Source organism: Colius striatus, chromosome 1 (genome assembly GCF_028858725.1).
Source record: "Colius striatus isolate bColStr4 chromosome 1, bColStr4.1.hap1, whole genome shotgun sequence".
Lineage (NCBI taxonomy): Eukaryota > Metazoa > Chordata > Aves > Coliiformes > Coliidae > Colius > Colius striatus.
Genome location: NC_084759.1, coordinates 67673967 through 67698177, shown reverse-complemented (window position 1 = coordinate 67698177; position 24211 = coordinate 67673967). Strand labels below are relative to the sequence as shown.

At 37.8% G+C, this 24211-nt stretch overlaps 1 protein-coding gene across 1 annotated transcript in view; it reads left to right on the top strand.

Annotated features, from left to right (window-relative positions):
- The window catches only part of GABRB3 (gamma-aminobutyric acid type A receptor subunit beta3), a 115338-nt gene that overhangs the window by 79221 nt on the left and 11906 nt on the right, over nt 1–24211 (top strand). Inside the window, exons 4-8 of the mRNA XM_061998105.1 lie at nt 1636–1856; nt 7519–7601; nt 8716–8853; nt 16824–16976; nt 21180–21424. Of these exons, the coding sequence (XP_061854089.1) occupies nt 1636–1856; nt 7519–7601; nt 8716–8853; nt 16824–16976; nt 21180–21424 (840 nt within the window). The remainder of the gene's footprint in view (nt 1–1635; nt 1857–7518; nt 7602–8715; nt 8854–16823; nt 16977–21179; nt 21425–24211) is intronic.

The window sequence follows — 24211 nt, the reverse complement described above, 5'->3', positions numbered from 1 at the left end:
GTATCCTGTGGCTTGCACACCTGCTGCTAAATATTTAAATATGTTTGGAGATCACATAAATTTCTAGGTGTTTTGAGAAGAGCTTCCTGAAGAGCTTTATCATTTAGAGCACTTCTGTAATTTGAAAATCAGACTTTGAATAGCCTGTACTTACAGTCTTATTTTTTTTTACTGCTAAATGTGACAGTATTATATACTTCAAAACAATGATTTTCTTTAATCGCAAACATTCATTTCCATGTATAAGAAAGTAGTTTTCAGATTTTTACCTTTTTTATTTCATGCATAAAAATAGGCTTTCTAAAACTGAAGATATCCTTCTACACTTTAAAAGTGATGAGACAAAGAAAAGCCAATGTATTTTCTTTTCCAATATGAAATTTTGCTATTCCATAGGATTTTTTAAATTTTATTTTCTGAGACTTCAAACTGTTCCCAAACTTTTTTTTAATAATATCATGAAACTAAAGAATGTCTAAGGCTTTCAGAGTGTTTCAATATAGTGTGTATAGAGAAGAGGAGACTGAGGAGATATCTCATTAATATTTATAAATATCTAAATGGTGGGTGTCAGGAGGTTGGGACATCCTTTTTTTCTATTGTATCTAACAACAAGACAAGGGGTAATGGGATGAAGCTGGAACACAAAAAGTTCCATTAAACATAAGAAAAAACTATTTTACTGTGAGGTTGAGGGAGCCCTGGCACAGGCTGCCCAGGGATGGTGTGGAGTCTCCTTCCTTGGAGGTCTTCAAGACCCGCCTGGATGCATTCCGGTGTGTCCTGATCTAAGTGACCCTGCTTCTGCAGGGGGGTTGGACTAGATGATCTCCAAAGGTCCCTTCCAACCCCTGCCATTCTATGATTCTACGACTACGTGACCAAGTCAGTTTATGAAATTCTGAAATGAAATAAAAAAATGTTAAATGGGTGGTTTAGGCTTTTGTATCCCTGTTCAGGCTTTTATGTTAGTGATCACAGATCATAGCAGATACCAGCAACTTTAACTGACAAAATTATGAGAACCAAACTTTGACATTAGTGGGGCTTTACTACTATTCTTCTCAGTACCAGTGTAGCCTGTTGATTATGTCACTGCAAGACGCAGTCTCACACAAAGGCACGTGTGTAAACAACATTTTTGCAGCTTGTTTTTCAGACAGAAATTTGCATAGTGCTTCAAAATACTTTGAATGTTTTTCCATTCATCTATGTTTTTAAAATTGGGAAAGATGGCAGTATTTGTCTGTCACCTCGTTTAGCATTCCACAAATGTAATCATTTTAGGTAGTTGTCAGGGGAACAACATGAAAGAAAAGGAGAAGCAGAACAAAAGATACCAATACTAGCTGCGTTTCTGAAGATTTGAAATGATACCTTAGACTAGAGTGATACTCAAACTACTAGAATTATTTAGTAAGTGTTAGGAATAGTTAGTGTTTTTATTAAGCTTCTTTTGGTCTTGGGTTTGTTTTTTAATTAAATTATTATTAAATTAAATATAAATTATAAATATAAATTATAAATACAAGTCTAAATTAAAACAACAGTAAAACAAGCTGATGATGAAAAATCATCCTGCTAGTTACACCAAGTATGATTAATTGTTGTGCTTCTCTTTTTTTTCCTCACCAGGATTACACTTTGACTATGTATTTTCAGCAGTACTGGAGAGATAAAAGGCTGGCTTACGCTGGCATACCTCTCAACCTCACGCTTGATAACCGAGTGGCAGATCAACTCTGGGTGCCTGACACGTACTTCTTAAATGACAAGAAATCATTTGTGCATGGTGTCACTGTGAAGAATCGAATGATTCGCCTTCACCCGGATGGAACGGTGCTTTACGGCCTCAGGTCTGTGCTTCCGTGTTGAAGATTTCATCACTGTCCTTATATATTGTTGATGTTTGCTTCCTGCTACAAGGTTGTTACAAACATTGGGTAGTGTATTATGTAGCCTTTCCTATACCTCTGAAAGATGCCCCAGGGAAACAAATGGCATGGTCTATGTTTCTTAATTTTGCCAGAAGCGCATCCAGTCAGATTTTATCTGTTTCTGTAGAGTCACCATATCTAGAAAGCCCACTGGCTATAGAAAGCAGAAAGGCATACATTAATTGTAAACCTGCAAATGTTGTCCAAAATACAGGCGTTGAGAGTGCATGTGGGTGCTTATGTTGTCTCTTGATGTGTCTGTAATTGAAGAAAGGGCCACAAGGAGCTGTGGTTGAATGGAGTTAGACACAGTTAAGTCCATGGCTATGGGTACTTTCAATGATTTCTTCAAACAGGGATAAGTACTGCAATATGTTGTATTTCAATCCAAAGGGACAAGGTGACTTTACATTATTCTACTCTCTACTTATTTTAGACTTGACCTGTGTTTTTCACTGTTTCCTGTCACAGCTTTTATTGTTAGGAATGCTGAAAAATCCTTCCCATAATAAACTTAACTACCGTAGCAAAAATCTTAATGTAAAACTCAGTAGTATGAAAAAGTTGCTTTCTTTGGACAAGTTACTCCGTTTGCCCCCGTGGTTTAAACTGTACAAGCAAAACATGTTTCTGCCAGTGGAATCTCCATTTCCATCATTGGAAGTTTCTTGTATTTTTACGTACAGATAATAGTCAAGATTGCTGCACATAGGTAGTGCAGGATAGAGGCTCTAGTATAAAAATGAATGGTGTCTTTTTACCTGCCTTTGTATTTTATCAACAGATATACTTTTGATCTTGATCTTTGTATCTCACTTCTTTAAATCCTGTTATATATCATGTAAAGGCTATAATTGGATGAATTTTTCTAGGCAGAATAAAAATAGACTCAACCTAGAATCATAGAATCGTAGGGGTTGGAAGGGACCTTTAGAAATTATCTAGTCCAACCCCCCTGCAGCAGCAGCTCCACCTAGAACTTTAAAGAAGTTTAGGATGTTCAGGAAATATTATCTTTATAAATAACTGCTTTTAGCAAAAGGAGGCTCTTACCTCACGTGCTATTGACCGAGTATGGAACACAGCCGGTTTAGAATTCTTTCCACAAGTAGTTAAATGTCAAAAAATAATGTGAGATATTTTTGTTTCTTTTAACTCAAGAACTGTTCCCACAAGAAATGTAATTAAAAAGTTATGAACTTTTTAAAAAAAAGTTCACTTTTTGAAAAGTGAACTCTTGTGATGATAATCTTTCTGTCACACTCAAAAAACATTTGGACTCACTTGGGTGAGGATTACGTGTCATAAAATAGTATATTTGAGTAAGTTAACTTCCTCTTCTGAAAATTTAAGTACTCACATGCTGACTGTATTTCACTTGATAGTATTTGCTTAGCAGGGATATCACCAGTGGCTCATGTGTGGCACTCTTCCATACCATTCTCTTTCCTCTGAAAGCATGCAATATCTGCAGTCAGATATTTGTGGTGTGAAGCAGATGAGTTAATAGATGAAAGATAACTGTCTAAAATTAAATCTTGGGAAAATATAGGACATTGTGATCAGAAGGAATAAAATATCTGAGCCTTAGCTCTGTTGATTTAAAAACTTGCACTTTTTGCTGCTCTGCCACTACCCTATCTTTTTATGTTGTGGCTTCAGAGCATCCCAGTGGTATCTGCTTCAAGCTGCAGTCTGAAGGCAATGATTCACCCTGGGGGCTGAGACCAGAGCCTAGAGTTCTATACACTACAAAACACAGAGTCACTGCGAATAATAGGGGAAATTTTGGTGGGTTGCAACTGATTATAGAATATCCATGGAACAAAGCATGTCCTCAAAAAAAATTTAACGAAAGTGATCTAGATGCCACACTGTCTCTGTGCTCTCTTCTGAACAATGTAGACTTGACCTTCAGTTACCCAAGATTGCTGTCAGCTTCAGAGAATGTAGTTTGCTAATGCTACAAAAGTCTATGAGAGTGGAGCATTGGGACAGTAGCTTTTATAGACTTTGTTCCACCTTGCTCAGAACTATATGCAAGACATATGAGGTAAAAGACATTTTTTTTCATAGTAGACCAGAAAGGATGTATTAACGTTATAAATTGGGGACCAAAAATAAAGTCTTTCTGACTGCTTGTGTGTTTACCATAAGTAGACCTCTAATTCTCAGGCAATACAATGCTAAATGTAAATAAGTATAGTGGAGGAATATGTATATTTTATCTGAAAGGGCTCATATAGTAGTCACCTGTGTATAAATCATGGTGGATGTTTGTAAGGCAAAAAGGTTAGTTGCGATCAGTCAGACATGGGAACCACACAATTCTGTTCTGGTTTAGATGGATGTACTTCTGTATCAGGTTGAAAACAGGATCAAATTAGCCATCAGGACTGTGACCTAGTCACATAAGACGTATTTCTATTACATAGATGGATGTATATCATAAACTTTTGGGGGGCAGAAAAAGACTATTCTATCAGTTGTTTGTGCAGCACTTCCCAGCACATTGTGGGTGAAGCTCCTGTACAATATAGCAGTACGATCAGAGGCAATCAACCTGCTAATAAAATAGCAGAGAAAGACAGGAGAATCTGTATCCAGAGGGAAGCTAACTGGAGTAGGGGATTTTTAACAATTAGAAATATTGCTTATGTGTATTGTTTTCAAGGAAAACATATATGTATCTGTGTACCCTCTTATCTTTGTCTGACTTGTAATTGTTTCTCTGTCACTGCTGAGATGATGAGTTTTTAAAACCATGTTGGCCTACTACGTCAGGCAGCATGCCATCCCTGGACATGTTCCTATGTGACCTGATCTAGGTGAACCTGCTTCTGCAGGGGGGTTGGACTAGATGATCTCTAAAGGTCCCTTCCAACTCTACCATTCTATGATGATTCTATGATCCCACAAAAAATAAGCCTTCTCTTCTTGGGAGTGTGCACAAGCCTGAGCAATTAACATTTGGTTTCTGTGAGCTTTTGTGCAAGTTAAATTTGGTTGCTTGAATGTTCATTCAGAAGAGACCTCTGAGCACACAGCTTACTTTGAATAAATGGGGTAAATCTATATCTAGCTGTATCTTCTTTTCTAGTGGATATTTAAGAAATTAATCATGTAGTGTAAAAAGTTACTTGAGCAAGAATGTGCAGTTTGTGGTACTAGAACTTGTGATGCAGAAACACTGTGGTGTGGGAACAGACCAAAATAAAAATATGTTCCTTAAAAAGTCATAAGGCAATTAGTAAGTTGAATGCAAGTTTGCCAGCTGCATAATTTTTAATAATTCTGTCAAATTGGTAATTTGTAAGTGCATGTGTTCTGTATAGCTGGCATTTAAAGCTAGTTATAAAATAGAATAGTTAAGATCCTGGTAGCACACTCCCTCTTGTATCAACTTAGCTTATGTGAATTCTGCTGCTGGTTCTTAAATGAGACCTAGGTCAGAATAGGGGAATGTATTAAAGTTGAGGATAGAAACCTCATAGTAGCAATGCCCAAGTGTACCAGCCTGTTTTACTTTGAGCGTAATTAGCAGTTGACTCAGAAGCAAGTTCATGTAATTGCACAGGGTCTTCATAAAGCTGATCACTGTTAAAACTTTGTTGAGCAGTAGTCACAGATTAAAGACCAAGTTTTCTTCTCTAAGACCCTTGGCTAGTCTTAGTTTTATGTGCTTAGCTAGAGCTGCTAGTAGTTGTCATATTGAGGAGTCATTCATGTCCATAATTAATAGCCCTGCGTATAGTACCTTGCTTGAGAGTCTGGAAGGACACTTGGAAATGTTGATTACGGAGAAGATGCCCCCCTAAACTGCAGAGCATCTGAGGAATTGCTGTTTGTAAACCATTCCAGCCCACTGGGACATGTCTTAACAGAACAAGGGTGTCTCCCATCAGGCGACTGGAGGAAGGTTAACGTAAGTGTCCTCCTGTGATACAATCCTTGGTACCTGAAAGCCTGTGGGACTAAAACAAGAGATGTAGAGGATGCTCTGAGAGAACAGCACTTGCAAAGCCATGATTGTGCCTTAGATGAGGCTGGAATGACAAGGATCAGCTTTATGGCTTTCTTACTGGCTACAGATCCTTGAGCTTTTTTCTCTCCTAGCTCCTCCTTTGCCTTTGTATTCATACAACTTTCTCTGTATAAAGAAATTGTAATATTTTCTTGCAAAAGCATGTTCTGAGTCACAGAAGGGTGGCCTCTGTTGTCCTATGAGATAGTTGTAAATGGTCTTAATGCCATCTTTTGGATGTTATGTGTCTATGTATGTGAAATAACCTATATACTGATAAGCATTCTTTCCTTTGTTTTATGAGAGACTGGACATTCATAGTAGCAACATGGGGTTTGTTTTTAATGTTAAAGAGGTGAAGAAAGACATCTAACTACTTTTGTCCTCTTGAAATGTTGCACTTGAATTTTAAAAATAGTTCACCAGATTAGAGGACTGTAATTTCAGAAGGTTGAGGGTTTAAAGAGAAAGCTTCAAAACGGAGAAAATGCCAAAACAAAACCTTAACATTGAGGGTTCCAGCTCAAAGATACATTTAAGACATTTCCCCTCTTGTATTATTAGCGTAAATTATCACTGGAATATTATTAGTTTAGGAACTAACTGTGTACAAGGTCTATCTCTTGTTTGTGTCAGAAAAGGATCAGTAAGGAATGGACCTAATCAGGCCCAGGTAATAATGCAAATGTGAAATTTATATGAAGCTCCGGTAAAGAAAATTATGCATAATAATGTAGATATTCTTGATGAAGGCTGTGATTCAGGAAAACACTGAAATACTCTGAAGATTAATTGTGAGCATATGGTTGTATCTGTCTAAAGGTTAGTACAAATGTATAAATCCATTAATTTTTTTAAGGTGCCAATACTGTGTGAAGCTGTTAATACAATTGTTTTGCTTCTTCATGTGTATTAAGAGCTTGATGAAAAATGCAGATTCATCAATTGCAAGATGTTTTGCAAATTCATCCTTAGTGTGCCAAATTGCCTTGGTTTGAGATGGAGAACCAAAAATACATTGTTATTTGGGGAGAAAATTTAAAATTCAATATGGTACTTAATTACCAAATCTTCTTTAAATTTGAAAACCAAAGAAATATACTCAGCTTTATTTCAAAGTATTTTTATGGACTTAAACAATTTTTTCAACATTTCAGGGTTTGTTTTTTTTTTTTCTAGAGCTACACAAACCCGAGGAATCAGTTATTCACACAGCTGTAATCATTTTGACGTTTGAAGCAGACTTTTTTTCACTTCACAGTTTGTGACATAAAGTCATATTTTTTAATCCCAGCAAATGTTTGTGTAATATTTGCATATGCGAATAGGTCTATTGAACCCCAAAGGGACTGGTTGCATAAGGGTAAGTCACAGTGAATTGTCCTATTGCAGTCAGTGTGACTGCTGTTGCATTAAGCTACTGCTTCATGTAAAGCTATGGACCAGATTCTGGTTTATGGCAAGCTATTCTTCAGAGAGTCCTCATTCTGAAAAGTAACAACAATAAAGCCTGGATTACTGTCTGTACAGTAATTCTATTTGATGTTTGTGTTGCAGAATCACTACCACGGCAGCTTGTATGATGGACTTGAGAAGATACCCATTAGATGAACAAAACTGTACTCTGGAAATAGAAAGCTGTATGTACATAAGAAAATGCCTGTAAAACCTAGTTCAGATGTGAGGCAGTTTTCCTTTTATAGAACTGTGTAATCTGTTGTCTATAAAAGATACATGAATCATGTAATTATCACCCTTTGGATTTTTTGTTTGTTTGTTTATTTGACTGTTTTAAAAAATGAGGGGTCATCCATTTCTAGATGGATGGATACATCCTAGGAAAAATGGTTTAGGACAGAGTGAAGTAATTTATTGCTCCAGCCTGACTTGGCAGAGGTGGTGAGTGGATGCAACACAAGAGAATGAATGTTCATATTTTTAATCAGATTCATTTTCAAGACAGCAAACACTGTGATACCGTTTTATTTCAATGTGCTTTATTATGCACAGATGATCTTGCACACAGGACCCTCCTTGGACTTTCAATTTGTCCCTGTTTGTGATTTACAATTGTCTTCCAAACAGAACCTTTCTCTTTCACCTAGTCATATCCTAAGATTGCAATATTCAGATGTATCTTTGCACTTCAAGAGCTCCTGTTCCATTTATGCTGCTGTCTGGAGATTATGGGCCTTATACAGAAAATACTAGTATATATTCTCTGTTCAACTATAGTCCTCTGCTACAGAAGCTAATGGAAATGGTGTGACTCACGCTCTTTAGTGTGATTGGAAAAGATCTGCCCCAGTTTTGTTTATCTGTGTTCACTGAACAATCCACTTTCTTCTGGTAATTATCAGCATATACACTTCACTTGATTTCAGTGCTAAGTGTGTATGATGTCTTAAATCATGCTAATCTGCAATTTTGGATATTATTATGTAGCATTTTCTGTCTTTGTGGGGTCATTAATCCCCATGTGACTTTAATGAGAGCAATACCAAAAAAAAAAAAAACCCAATAACAAAAAAAAATGCAAACCAAAGGAAAACAGTACATTGCTTCAAATTCCTGAACAGTAATGGCAAAGCTCTTTGAGAGACCTTCCCACAGGCATACAGAGCAAAATAACACGTATCACTCCAGCTGTTCTGATTCTTTCCGTAATCTCAAATGACAAACTGTATGTACTGTGTTTGAAACTACATTTGAGCCTGATGTTGTTTCTGATTTACTCTCCTCCTTTGCCTGCAGATGGCTACACAACTGATGACATAGAGTTCTACTGGAGAGGTGGAGATAATGCAGTCACTGGTGTGGAAAGGATTGAGCTTCCTCAGTTTTCCATCGTGGAATATAGACTGGTGTCAAAGAATGTTGTCTTTGCCACAGGCAAGTGATGTTGTTTGCCCATTTAGTGTTTAATTTCCTTGTGTATGACAATAACTGGCTTATTAATCACAATAATTATTAATAACAGTTATATATAGTCTGTGTTGTGAGTTTGGCAAAGGCAATTACTTACTTGGTAAAGCTTGGAGGTAGGAACTAACGAAATATCATTTCTTGTTTATTTTTCTTTTGTGACTGTGTGTGGTACTCAACCAGACACCTAAATAGCTATGATCTAAATAAGTTCACCTCTGAGTCACATAGCCTACGGTGTTAGTGGTCACACATAAGTATATTTTGGCATACTAGGTCAAAATTCTACCATTTTTATGAAAAACTCCCTACAACTTTTCAGTGTGTATTTGTTTTGTTTTTGTGTATTAAATGTAATACCTTTCTATCTTGATTTGCACTGATGGCTGTGTACTACTTTTGTCATCATTGTTAAGATGCTGAAATTATATCACTTGGTTTCCCTCTCATTTTCTTGAAGATATAACAAAAGTTACTGGTAACTCACACAGCATTGAATGTCTTCAGATGACAAAGCACAATATTGATTACGTTTGATGTTAGACATCAGCATAGGGAAATGTTATGTGTGACAAGACCAAAGTGACACAGAAAGCCATCAGCAAGTGAGGGACCAGTATTTGGGACCACCAGATTTTCAGTGTTTTTCACACCACAGGAGTGTGCTGTTCTGTCTGTCCCAGCACACTAGAACAAATGAAGCATAACTCTATTATATTTGTAAACATCACTTCACCCACTCTTTGGACACAGCATCTGTTTCAAAGTACACAGAAACCCAAGTCATATTTCAGAACAAAATGTAAATATTGCTGGGATTGAAATTAATATGAAGGGTTTTGCCAACTGCTGCTGTTCTTGTCTATCATTGTGAATGGAAGCGATTTTTTTCTATAGAGAAACAGATACTCTAATCCTGTATTCTTCTGTTCTGCAGCTAATATCACCTTTGGCAGCCAGGGCTTACCTGCCCCTTCACAGAATTTTATATGGCTTTGTAGGATGGCTCTTTTGGACAACAATGAGACTACAGAAAAATTATTTGGGAAGTTTTTATGAAGGTCTAGAACCACCTTTTAGTTCATTGTGCAGTATTTTAGTAAAGGCATGATGTAGTAATTTAGGATGAGAAATATTTGTTAAATTCAGGGGAAAAAAAAAGATGAATCCAAAGAGCCATGAGACAAATATGAGAGAGAATGAAAACTAGTAGTAGATATTTATAGGACTGGCTAAGTTTCTGGTTTTTTTCTTCCAAAAAAAACCCCCATGAAAAGCATACAAAAGTCTCATGCTTCAGGGTTTAAGACAACTTGCCATTAGAGAGTAGGGTGAGACAATCAGAGAGAACAGATTGCTCCATGTTTCTCATGCAATTTTCTAAAGCATGGAAGTTTTGTCACTGATGAAGACACAATACTGAATTTACCATTATTTTGCTACAGAACATTATGAAAATACTTGATTCATTGTGAAGTTTTTTGACAAGTATTACCATGCACAGGAAGCAAAACAACATGTTTCTCAAAGCCACGGATTCCATTCTAAACCTGAAGCATGCTAGTGAATCTGATGGGTAAAGTCAGCACAACCTTTTCAAAATTCTTCTCAAGACCCTACTTTCTTATGGTCCTGGTAATTAGGGCCAGTTTCTATATTTTTGTTGAAAAAAAAAAAGTCAGGAATGGGTTTTTTTTTTGGTTTTGAGGTTGTTGATGTCTCAAGGGAAGATATTAGTTCTTTGAGTGCAATATTTCAGTGAACATTTCAGAGATTTCAGTACTGGTCTGCTTTGATTGTATAAAACTAAAAGAAGACTTCAGTCATGCCATAAACAGCTTTTGGAGTAGTTATTTCTCCTATCCTTTATGAGGAACAGAGCTCTATAATCTTGTGTAACTTATGCAAATAGAAAATCTGTTCCCATAGTTACTACTGAGAAGCAACAGTAAGACTGAGAAAAAAAACCCCATAGATAATGACAGAAAGCTGTGCACGGCTGCATGAACACTGGAGGAACTGCATGCATGTTGAAACATAGCATTGGAGTTAAAAATTATGTGAAAATAGCTAAATGGGTCTATAAAAAAGTCAGTATAGGCAAGTGCAAAATACCATAAAAAAAGGTCCAAACACATCCCAAAGGAGTCTGACTTACATTGCTAAGGCCTGAGCTGTGTATTTGTGGTCATGGGTAACACTCTTCAAGACAATCGTGAAGCAACAGAAGAGTGTCTAAGGTAAATTACTTAGTCTGAGTGGAAGTCTAGAACATGGAATACCTGATATACTGGAGTTTAAAAAAGAGAACATTTGAGAAGTAAATGAAGTTTTCAAGTGTCTAGGAGGTATCTACAAAGACATGGACAATAGCCTGTTATCCTCATTCATTATGGAAAGAAAAGAAAGTAGTGTTTAAATTGCTATAATAAAGAAAAATCTGGTTTGACTAGCCTAACACCAGCTGAAGGCCTAAAAGGCTACCATAAGACATCTAAAATGGCAGTGGATGTCCGTGTCAGTAACTGAATTAAGCCCATAGTCAAATGATGTCAAATCAGTGCTGTCAGTGGAGCCTAAAGAGCCATTTAACACCTCTGTTCTGACAAGTGAATAGCTCTTAGGACACTATTCAGTTGCATAAACATAGGTATGTGGTGCCTCTTGAGAAGCTGTTAGAGCACCCTGCTTAGCAGTTAGGCTGTTGTTCCAGAGTCTAGTGCTTCAGTATTAATTGCTTGACTAGTATGAAGTTCTGCTCTTCAATAGCCTAATGCATTTCAAATGAAATTAGACACCTCTGTATAGGCAATTAAATCATACTCCTCTTAGAATTAGCTGGCTGTAAGTCTAGATATCCATGTTTTATGCTGAGAGTTTATGCTCCATCTGTCTGCAAGCAAACACCTGAAATTTAGTGCCTAGACTGTGAGCTGAATCTGTCTGCTAAATGCTTGTTATCCAGAAATTTTAAGAAACTGAACATGAATGGAGCTATATAAAACACCACCTAAAAGCTGGAAGAAGCATAGCAGCCAGAGACAGATTAGCAACCTGTTGGTAAGAGGAAGGTAGTCTTAAAATATTTGAAAATTAATTATTTGCTGTATTCTGAAAGATCAATCTGTAAAGTATATTTCCAATTAGCTGAAGAATCTTCCCCAAAGAACTGATTAAAACAAGAATTTTGTAACTGAACAACTCAGTTAACTTGTTTCATACTTTGATAAAACAGCAAGAGACTAATTTAGCCTTGGGAGTTAGATATTCCAGCTTGCTAGCTTTCAGTGAAATTGAAACAGAAACAAGTAATTACTTTTTACCCAAATATATCAAAGAGGAATATTTTTGGCTTAGTTATTGATTATTTGTTTTCACGCCTGCATTTTCAATACTGTTGTTAGATTTAAGTACTTCAGGCCGAATTCCGTTATTCTCATGTTATATCAGATGGGAGGAAGGGTAACAAATCTGATCCCCGAAGAGCAACACTGTTCTTTAGGCAAAAAACAAATTTTGGTTGAATGCTAACAACTAAAATTTCCTAGTAATTACTCTCTAAATATACTGAGCCTTAAATGACAAATTATTATCCAAGCATAATCAGGCAAGTAACTGTAATTGTTGAGCTCACCAAGAAATCCATCTTTATTAAATGAAGTACAAAAGATGATTGCTTCTTAGATAAACAAAGATGTGGGCTTACTATCTTTGTTCCATGCAGTTTATGACACATCATTTTCACAGAGCTTCATCCAGAAAAATAGGAAAAATAGGGAAAATAAGGAATGTTACTTCTTTAAATTATTCTTTTTCCACAGATTCCTGTGGTCTGTTTGCTGGAGGTAAGGTATTAGAGCAGAATTGACAGGCTGGAGGCAGACCTAATAGATCATCTGAGAAAGCATAAAAGCAATACAGGTGAAAGCAATACAAACTTCTCTAGTCTCAGGGAGAGCTAGCTAAAGGAGAACTCTGGCTGAATATTATGAAAAAACAAGGCTACCAGTTCATGGTTCAATTTCAACCTGAACTGTACAAAGACCAAATTATTCTGAAATTTCCAGAGATCTAGACTTCCGAATAAAATTTGAGCTTGAAAAGTCATCACAAAACAGGATGACATTCTCTTATGACCTTTATGAAGCTGAGCAACGTGTCAACTCCAGTAAGTAGCTGTAATGCCAAGAAGAGTTTTTTACATGAGCCACAGACCCTCAAAACCTACCGCGAGACTTGCAAGGCTGGGATTCATCTTGCCCTGATTTAAGGTGAAGGTAATTTTAGTGTCTATGTATGAACTGAGTGTCTTAGTTGATGGGAATATAGTCAATACAGTCAGTGAAGTCTGGAGACAAATTCAGTCCTCCAGTATAGGAGTCTGTTTTAGAAGGAGTTTGATAATTCTCTAGGTTTCATTTACTAGATTAATTGAACAAACTGATGTCCATTAAGGTAATGAGAGCTTAGACACCTAGTTCGTATGTATGCAGTTCAAGTGAGTTGCTTGATCAGCTGCTATCAAGTCTCCAGCTGCTGGTCAAAAAGGTTTAGGGGCTATGTCATATCCACCAGCTGCATGCTGATGTCTGAGATGTCAAGAGGTATCTCAAAACAAACAGCACACCTTCAGATTTGCAACTGAATTTCTCTGTTACAGTCCAGGTCCAGCTCTACACCAGAAAGACAGTGAGCACTGACAGATCTCACCTTAGGTATGGTTCTGTCTTCAGGGCAAAGAACCTGGTGCTTGAAACAGCTTCCTGTTGACACCTCTGACCTTGAGACAGTCTGTCTGGAAAGTCCACCTTTAAGGCCAGGTTACACTGGTTTAAGTAATTACCTTCTCTCATTAGACAAGATGATGATGAAGTACTTGTCCTGGTTCAACCCAGCTGGTAGTAAAGCACCACTAAGTTGCTCACTCACACCCCACAACACACACCCCCACCTTCCATAGGATGGCAGAGGCCCCAGTGAGATGGGAGGAGAAAAGATGACCAAGGGCCTTGTGAATTGAGATGAGGACAGGGAGGGCTCACGGCCAATTGTGATTCTGGGCAAAACAGACTTAGGGAAGAAAAGTTCACTACCAAATAGAAATAGAACAGACAGAAAGCAAAAACAGAGCAGGATGATGAGAAAAATGCAAGCAGCACTTTAAGGTCTCCTTCCCCCACGCCTCCCCTCTTCCTGGGCTCAGCTCACTGCTCCTGATATCTCAGGAGTTGTGGTCAGTCCCTCACAGATGGTTTCTGCCACTTCTTTCTTCCCAGAGGAGGAAGACTCCTCACATTATTTCACCGCTCCAATGCAGGGTTCCTCCCATGGGATACAGTCACTAACAAATCTCTCTGGTGTGAGCCCTTCCCAAGGGCTGCAGCTCCTCACAAACTCCTCCAGCCGGCTCTCCTCTGCAGCAGCACAACTCCAGGCACAGCCACTCCCTCTGCCGTGGAGGCCTCTGCAAGCTGCCAGCAGATTTCAATTCCACCATTACCCTCCATGGATGTCAGGGGGACAGATGCTGTCACCATGGGATGCAGGGAGGTTTCTGCTCCAGCACACCTCCTATTCTCTTGCCTCACTGACCTTGGAGTCTGCATGATTGTTTCTCTCTCATCCAGTTCCTTCCTTCACCTCCCAGAGAAGAACAACCCTCCTCTTCTGGCTTCTACTTAAAAAGTGATCACAGAGACACCCAATTTGCTCAGCCCCAGAGATGAGTCTGACACAGAGTTGAGTTCAGAGCAGCTCCTTACAGGGACCACCACTGCAGCCTGTTCCTGTTACCAGAAATAGATCCACACAAACCCTGACAGTATTGGATGATGTTCTACAGATGGAGCATTCCAAATAAATGTCTAAAGTTTTCTCTTATACTGCTCCTCAGTTCAGGATTTTGTTACTGAAGGTTACTGACACACATGACACATTACTTCTCTCCACTGTTGTCACACACTTCCATCCACAAAATTTCCTCTGCTTTATCAATAGCAAAGCACCGTGCATTCAGTGATTCAGTTCCACAAAATGTTCTTGAATGAATGAATGAATCTTTCAGTCTCTTAGTGAAAGAATCAGTATCTTGTGGGAAATTTTCCAATCATCACCTCTATCAGTTATATTCCACAGAGACCCAGACCTGGACAGGATTTTAGAAATGAATAGATTTATAGAGAATCTTTTATGTGAATGGTGTATGATATGAAATAAGTTTGCTCAACAGAGTTTTATGAAGATTTCTGATACACTACTATTACTGCAGAAAGGTGGTCAGGTCTGCTGCATTTTTCATGTAGTTCATGATGGTGCAATATGTTCCTGCCTTATTTACATAGTTTGCAGACACAAGACTATGGAAATCATTTCATAAGAAGCTCAATGAAAAAGCTAAGCTTTGTTGGCAAAGGAGCAAGCATGGTTTCAAAGAGAGAATTTGTCTTTGAGAATTAAACACTGGTCATTGGAAAATCATGTTAAGCTGAAATCTAAATGATTCTTTGCTGAAAATTTTACTGACTACTTTAGGCAACAGAAAACTTTGGTCTGGTTTTTGTGATTAAATAAATTATTCTGACTCTTAACAGTATTCTTCTGTGGGTCAAACTAGAAGGAATTTCATACTGGACAAAATTATCACCAGTGACTATTCCCTGGATGCTTCTTGTGTCTGGAAACAGTCTAGCATTTTTTTTCTGTCATGTGACTCAAAGTAGACCTAACTGTCAAGAATGAGGTGAAGAGAAATCTGCAGTTTTCTGTCCCTTCTTTTGTTTTCTTTCTCAGGAAGTCCATCATTCTTGTGTATACGGGCAAAGGGAATTTCTTATGCTCATATGCAAACATATGAACATAATTTAAAGGGAAGTTTGTAAATTTTTCATTGTTTCTAGGTATAATCTTTCATATCTTGCACTTATTTGTATTAGAAGGAGTAGGACAGTCTAACATGTAGTTGGGCCCTGGGTATGTTCAGAAATGTTTTTTAGGATGTTGGCGATAACTAGATCTTTTAGATGAGCTATTAGAAGTATCATAAGACTAGTAATGCAAACACTGAAATCATGGAGCTTTTGTTGTGTGAATGCCTACCTTTTTCATGTACAACTGTACTCAGATTTAATCCTATTTGCATTTGGTGAAAGAAATCACAGGGCTTTTTTACTGTTTGAGATTTCCAAATATATAAAATACAGTCAGTGAGATTAGTACTGGTTTTGAAATACACCAGCTTTGTGCTTTGTTTGAAACATTGACACTGAGGTTATTAATTTTTGTCATTATTTGTCTGCTCCAGTTGTAACAATTCATTAATCCTATATCTACACACAAATACATAAAATAATCACTTTTTTTGCTTAAAATGCTTTTGAAAGAGAAATTCTGTCCATTGATGTCAGAAGATCTGATCTGAAGGCTTTTCCTCACTGGGATTCCTGACAATTTCTTTGTGACACCACAGATAACACATTTCTCATAGTTCAGATGTAATTGGGAAGTGACATCTCATGAACTATTCTTCCATGTGAATACAAAACTATGCACATTAATAATCACCTCAACATAAATACTATATATAAAACTGCATATTTGGATGTACATCTTACTTGAAGGCCTAAACATATGTTTTTAAAAACTAACCAGTGCTCACCCATCTGTTCAATAATCTATAATAACTTACTTTCTCTTTTCTTCCCAAATACAACTTACTTGGATATCATTATATTCACTGCAAGGTTCCTTTTAGTACCTTTTTAGTACCTTTTAGTTCCTTTTTAGTACTAACCAGTGAAGGTGCTTTCGCTGCTATTCTGGGGATGTCATACTACCCCATAAAATGGGCATGCTTTTGTTTCTGCAGAAAATGAGGATGACTATCTGCAAGTTGGTTTTCTTCAGTATAAATAACACTGTTTTCCCCTCCCTTTCCTCAGGTGCCTATCCAAGACTCTCACTGAGCTTCAGGTTGAAGAGAAATATTGGATACTTTATTCTCCAAACTTACATGCCCTCCATCCTGATTACCATTTTATCGTGGGTGTCATTCTGGATCAATTATGATGCATCAGCAGCAAGAGTTGCCCTTGGTATGTGCTAAGAGTGGAACCTTAAAATGTCAGACTGAATGTGGCCTTTGGACTGCAATGTCATGTCGGTGTTTTGATATTCCAAAATTATTTACATCAAAATTGTGTCATTCAGTATTGCCTCAAGAGTAATGAATTTTCCCCTGCATGCAGGAACATAGCTAGCACTAAATCTCTGATGTGAGCTGTTCATATGGGTCCCAGCCTTGTTGTCATCAAAGTTGATGTTATTGTCAGTAGCTTCAGTGAGGGGACCAGCTCCAGAATCATACTCCAAGGGCTTAAGCGTGGGCTTTTACTCCAGCTCAGTGTGGCAAAACAAGTGTGGCTCCAAGCCTCCACCTGAGGTCCTGACTGCTTTAACTGACAGTGGCAGGAACAGACCTCAAGAACCATGTGCTCATTCAGGGTGCAGGGGTATATTAGCCACAGACTATGACATCCTGGCTCACCCTCATAAGACATGCTATGTGCATTTTTATGACAGCCATTTACCTCATGGCAGAAAAACATGCATTTGACATAGATTGGTGATCATAGCCCAAGACCTTTTGAGATCAAAGTATCCTTTAGATAAGGGAAGGTGGCTTCAAAATATCTTACAGAAAATACTATTACAATATAATAGAAATATCTGTTACAGAATCATGCTCAGGAATAGCTAGAGAGAAGGAATATTGAATGGATCCATAAATAATCCTTATCACTACTGCTGCCTCTCATCTCAAATCCTGTCTTCCCAATAGCATATACCTCTTTTCCAAATCTTGATGCTAAGCCTATGCTGTATAACTTCCTGCTATGCTGTCTTCTCTTCTTAAAACAGGAACATATCTCCTAGTTCCCTTATTTTTCTGGTATGTACCACAGCAAAATGTGTCTCCAGCCCATGTGCATGAGATCCCTCATCTCAGTCCCACGTACCTTGCGAGATCCCACATACCAACGCAAGCTGGGCAGATAACATCTATACCTTTGTGCAATATAATATTGCATCCTAGCACCTGAACTTGAATAACTGTAGCATAACTGCAGTTACTGCACATTCTACAGATACTGTGCATTAAGTGGTTCATATGGGCATGACACAGTTCAACGTTAACAGCAGCCAGTGCAGGTTCAGCAGGTTATAGCTAAGTAGTAGCTTAAGGGGAGGTGGAACATAGAGTCCAAAAAACTCTAATATGAACTACTAGATACCAGAGATCCACCCTGGAGACATTAGGAATGAGTGAGGGGAACACTTCAAACACATCAGCCAGCAGCTAGATTTTATGTGCTGGTCAGAACTGCAAAGAACAGATGGTAAGATAGAAGTTACCAAACCCAGTGACATTCCCTGCCCTTCTGTAATGAGTTCATACAGTTTTTCTTTGTTTAAGGAACAGGACTGTCTCATGTGGCCTATTTCTGTGTAGCAGAAGTTCATCAAGTACTCTACAGTGATAACACAAATATTAGAACAAAAGTCATAGAGCACATTCAAGGCAAACTCAGGACCCCAGATGTTCTATTTCCGATTGATAGAAAGTCCTTTTGAGAGGACGAAAATGCATCTAATAAGTTCATCTGAGAAAATAATTAGTACCTTGGTGATTATGTCTGTGATGTTGGTATAATGAAGTTCGGTACCATGGGTCTAATCCTATGTTCCTTTGTATAGCCCCTCTTATGACTATGGGGCTGATATGAAATGTTATCAAAGTTTAAAGGTGATACAGCACCTTTGGACACATGTAACTGGCTCTGAAGAGCACAGCAGAGAGGAGGGTAAGGCCTGCTGGCCTAGATAATTGTTACAGGAAAGATTCCCTGTGTAATTACTAGGAACACAGAGAAGCTTTTATTCAATCCCTGTTGTAGGAAGCCTGCATTCTTCTCTCTAGTTCAGTCACTTCTGTGTTTTGCTCCTGTCCCTGGTCCCTTGCTGCCCCTGGGATCTGTGCTCCAGCACTGAACCAAGTAGTTACCTCAATAGAGGAACCCAGGCATGAAGCAAAGGCGATTCCAGAGACTGTGTACTGTGGACACTGCAGATAGAGGCTGACACAGAACTGATCTCAAGAAAGGTACTCAAAACCATCAGTTCTACTCAAAACTGAGTTTTAGCTAGTTAGCCCTGGAAGTTCCTAAATTCGGTCTTTTGAGGAAAAAATATGCTCTAGAGTTTTCACACCCAGCAAGGGCTGTAATCACAAGATTTTTTTTTCATATATATCATAGGTGAGTGTCAGGTGCTTCTCTTCCAGCTGTGCTTTGAAATAAATTAATGATTTTCAGAAGGACATTTGCCTGCAGAGTATCAGGGGATGTGTTTTCTTTTGGTTAATGATAGCCACCTTTCTGTTCAGTGTGCTAATCTCTGGATCACCAAGAGAACCACAAAACCCTCTCTGTGTGGTAAGAATTTACATCTTGGGAATGGGCACCAAAAATGTGAGCATCATAACTGCTAATGGCCAGACTTCTAAGTCTCTTATTGACCTAGAGTTTGGAAACATCTGTGAGATGCTAGTGGGTTAGCTAGGATGTGTTAAAAGGAATCTGCAGAATTTCTGATACAAAAGCCAGTCTGATTTTGGAAACCCTTATGGGGAGCAGCAGAAAGTAAAACCTACAAAGTACATAGCTAATTCACACTGGGGAAATCCTTTGGGCTGCAAATGTATGATAGTTGTTCTGGAGTGGAGGTTTTCTAGAGATTTTGTCAAAGTTTCTTTAGGTAAAATGAATTTATTATCTATATTCCTCATTTTGCTGCTGAGCTGGATGAGTTATACCCAATACAGTTTTAAAATAAGCCTGTGCTGTGTGTATCTCTTTTGTATTTCAAGCCATGAAACATCAACACACGTCTTCCACAGTTTAGAGGAAAAGTGCTGAAAACCACATGATGCTGACCTGCTAAATTTACAAAATATCTGTTATAGAACCTCATGGGCTACTACTGCAGCTCCCTAGAGTGACACTGTTTATACTGACAGCTTGATTTTTAGTTATATTGTCTTTATTTTTGTCTCTTCGGGTAAAAGAAGCTATGCTTTATAATATGGAAGGAATTGTCTTTCATCCTTTATATTTGTTCTACCTGCATTTACTTACAAACTGATGGTATAATTATGGAATCAGAGCAAACAGAAGTGGAGAAGACCTATTAGAATGTCTTGCCTCATTTGCCAGTGTGGACTTATTCCTCAAATCGGCATTTTCAGCCACCTGTAATTTGCAATTTCCATATAAAATTTCCAGCAGAGATACAGGTTGTTTTGAATTCAAGCAGACTGACAGTGAATTTGCTTTTCTTGCCAACTTTTCAAAACAGAACTCTGTAATATATTTTCAGATGCTCTATCGATCCTCAGGTAAATAAATAAGGATTTGCCATGCCTTATAGAGTTTTCTAGTTACTGTATTAGTGTCCAGTTAATCACTGTAAAAATGCTGCTTTCCCTCCTTGGCTTCCTCTTTCCATGAATGCACGTACTTGTCTGCCTCTCACTGCTCATCTCACTTCTTTCTATGTAAAAATTAGGCTACTGAACTAAACTAGTAATCTGAAATCCCTCTCCTATATTGTTCTTTCCTGAAAAGTGTACATAAAATAGATGGGATGAACTCTACTAGAAAGGTCCCTGCCTCTTTCCACCTACTACAGGGGGGTCCTGCAGGACTGACTGCAACCAACTGCTTTACTCTGAGAAATTTAAAACTGCATTAAAGGAATCTTTCACCACCTATATGAACACTCTGCCTTAATGTGCACACATGGTTTTGTCTTACCAGACCTCTAATTAGTTTTGTTAATTTTTAAAAACTTTCCTCCATTGCATTGAGCAGCACTGTACTGGAAGAGCACTTTTTAATGCTTGGCAGACTATTTGCCTTTCTGTTGCAGATCAGTTTGGTCTTCATGGAAGAGATCCTCAAGTACAGCTACACTAGCTTCCATGAAACTATGTTAACTCATGGCCATGGTGACAGGCCCCCTGGTTCGCTGTTCTCTGTGATCATGTGAAGGGAATATTGCATTTGAATAATAATGCATCAGGCTTTAACTTTGCTTTTATTTGCAGTGATGTCACCTGAGAGATTTCTTTTGTAAAGCATTAAGTTTCTTCATACTGACAAGGCAAATTTCTCGTAAAGGAAAATAAAATTGAAGCATGGTATGTAAGATATGTACTCTTTTTTTTCCTTGTATAGGAATTACAACTGTGCTGACCATGACAACAATCAACACTCATCTACGAGAGACTTTGCCTAAAATTCCCTATGTTAAAGCCATTGACATGTATCTTATGGGCTGCTTTGTATTTGTCTTCTTGGCCTTACTTGAATACGCCTTTGTCAACTACATTTTCTTTGGAAAAGGCCCTCAAAGGCAGAAGAAACTTGCAGAAAAAACAGCAAAGGCAAACAACGATCGCTCAAGGTTTGAAGGCAACCGGGTAGGATTCTTTAATCTATATATAGTGTCTCTTTTCTTTTGTTATAAAAACTAACTCTATGAAATAAACATACAAAAAAGCTTTCTTAAAAACATCACTAACCACATTTTCTTTTTGTGGACAAATTTTGGCATTTTCATATTCAAGAACCTACATAGAAGAATATATTTAGGCCTACAGAAACTGAAGTGAGTATGATCTGTATGACACGTTAATCGTAAGAAGAAGAAAACAATGGGAGTGCAACTAGCTTGAAAATAAAGGCTCAAATTTACAAAGGTGTTTGTTTGTCTAAATCAAATATAGTTTAGCTGTGATTTTGTTTATCTGTGTAAGAAAATCCAGGATCTGGGCATACTTTTTCTTACCTCAGTTAGAGGTAAGACACATTTAGAATGGGAGAGAACAGATAAAGGATTAGCTCTGCCACGCTAATAAGTTGGCCAACATAGCTGAAACACTGTGTGTGACATTGTCGTCTGCTGCTGTTAAAAACCAGCAGAAAATTATGATTCTTAGAGAAACTTTCACATTGATTTCTGAAGCACATTATTGGCATGGTCTGTGCTGATTACACTACAGCCTGTTTCCTTGCCTGTAGTATTACTTCATCCAATAAATACTACTTTTTTATTTTTTCCCGCTCTGGAAGAAAAATTCAAGGTATTCAACATGATATGATATTAGCAAGCTATGTCAGTATGAATATAACTTGGGGAGTTTTTTTGTTAAAATGTTCCCAATGAATCTTTTTCATTCAGTTTTATTGAGTAAGATTGTTTTTCTTTCATCTATAAATTACAAGAGTTCTCAGTGACAAAATTACTGCCCGTTTATTAAATTCCAGTATCAATAAAAGTAATTTCAAGCTGTATTTTTTATCCTAATGATTCTATCTGCTATAGTAATTATAATGCAGAACTGCACCTAATTATCAAACTCATATCTGTTAAATAATTTTTGATCCAATAAACTCATTTTTGTCCACTATATTATGAAACCAAATTCTCACCGCATTTGACAGCACTGCTTTGGACTAAGCTATTGGCAAGAATGAATCTCCTTTCCTGGAAAAAGAAATAGTTATAACAATAAAAATGCAGACAGGAGTAAAAAGGGTATAATGACTGAAAGTAATGGAGGAGATTTTAGCTGCAAGCAGGTAATGCAGAGATACACACTAAGGTTCAGTTCTCCCAATGGAAACCATCTAGTGAGTTTTATCCATTTAAGTGGTTTACATAATTCGGTACAAGTCATGTTAATGGATCAAATAGCACCCCATGCCTGACTGTTCTTCTATCTTGAGATCAGTTGGTCTATATCTATATCTAAGAAGCATAGTTAACTAATGAAAAGGAGGAGTTCTCTTGCCCATATCGTGTCATTTTTATATCCTAGACCTGATCATAACAGATATCAATCTTTTTTGACTTAGTAACCTTTTCTTTCTGCTCCACTCTAAGCAAATATCGTGGATTATTCTAGCTTTTCTGCTGGTTTAATATCAACCATGCATGAATGAAATTAGAATACAAGTTCAGCACAGCAAAACCTAAAAAAAGATTGTGTTCTTTTACTTTGTCCCTTGGAGTCCCAGCTGTGAAAGGGAACTCTGGATGCTTTGTAAAAGCACATATGCTAAATGCTGACTGTGAACACGTGCTGTTCAAATGACATAGGATAAATAATGAGGTATGGTCCCATTCAGTGTAGAAAACATTTTTTCTCCAGGCCTCAGCTGGTGAAGTCAACAGAGCTTTGTTGCAGTTCATGGATTCAGTGCCTTTAGAGAAGCAGTGCCAGCATACAACAGAGAAAGACAGAAACATTAGGTAGAACTGATCAGAAGTCTTCACTTGAAACAAAGCATAGACAGAAAATGCAGATTCAGTGGATGCAGGACGTAAGATCTGAATTTCTTATTTGAGAAATGCCAGCAAATGCAAAGAAGAGGGAATTACTCAGGGAAAGTAAGAGATCCCATTGTTTTCAAAAATGAACAGTTTAGGGAAAATCCATCTAGCTAATATACATTGGACAGAGTTTACCAGGGCTTCCAGATACCACAGCCCTTCAGCAGAAAAAAATAACTTCTGTGGTTCTGCGGGTCATGTCCATCATGTACAGACATCTATGGGTGTAACAGGACAGGTGGTCATGCCAGAGTTTTTAACATACTTGCCATGGAAGATGGAACCTAAAAGCTCTGAGGCCTTGACTCTGACCTCTTCAGGGGCAGTGAACATCTATTAACTTCCAACCTTTGCTTTGGTGTCTCTTGAAGATCACTGAATCTGATGGAGGTGACAGCTGCTTGACAGTCATCTGCTTCTTGCTTTAGAGTTGGGACTTTGGGGCTGGATGTTCTGGGAGAGGCTCACAACTGGAGGGCATATTGCATAGTAAAGGAGGCTCAGAGCCATAGATGACTACTTTGCATGAGTTCAATGAAAGTATTGTTTTTATGATTTTGGTGTGGCCTCAGGCTTCCGTGGAATGTATTTCCATTCAGAAAGGAAGGGTTTCTGATCCTGGTAAACATTTTGAATCTCACATGATTTGGGGCTGTACATTGTTTTTAAGGAACAGGAGAAGGCCTAAAATCAGGCAGCCCCCCTTGCAGATATGATCGCTGTTTGGTGACTGTCAAAATCTATGCTGTGATGGAGAAGAGTCTGAAAAGATTTCAAATATAAAACTGGAAGAAGACATTATTTTTAGTTTGCCTCTAAGGGTACCATTTTGGGTTGATTTGTGTTGTTGTTTTGTTTAGTAATTGAATTT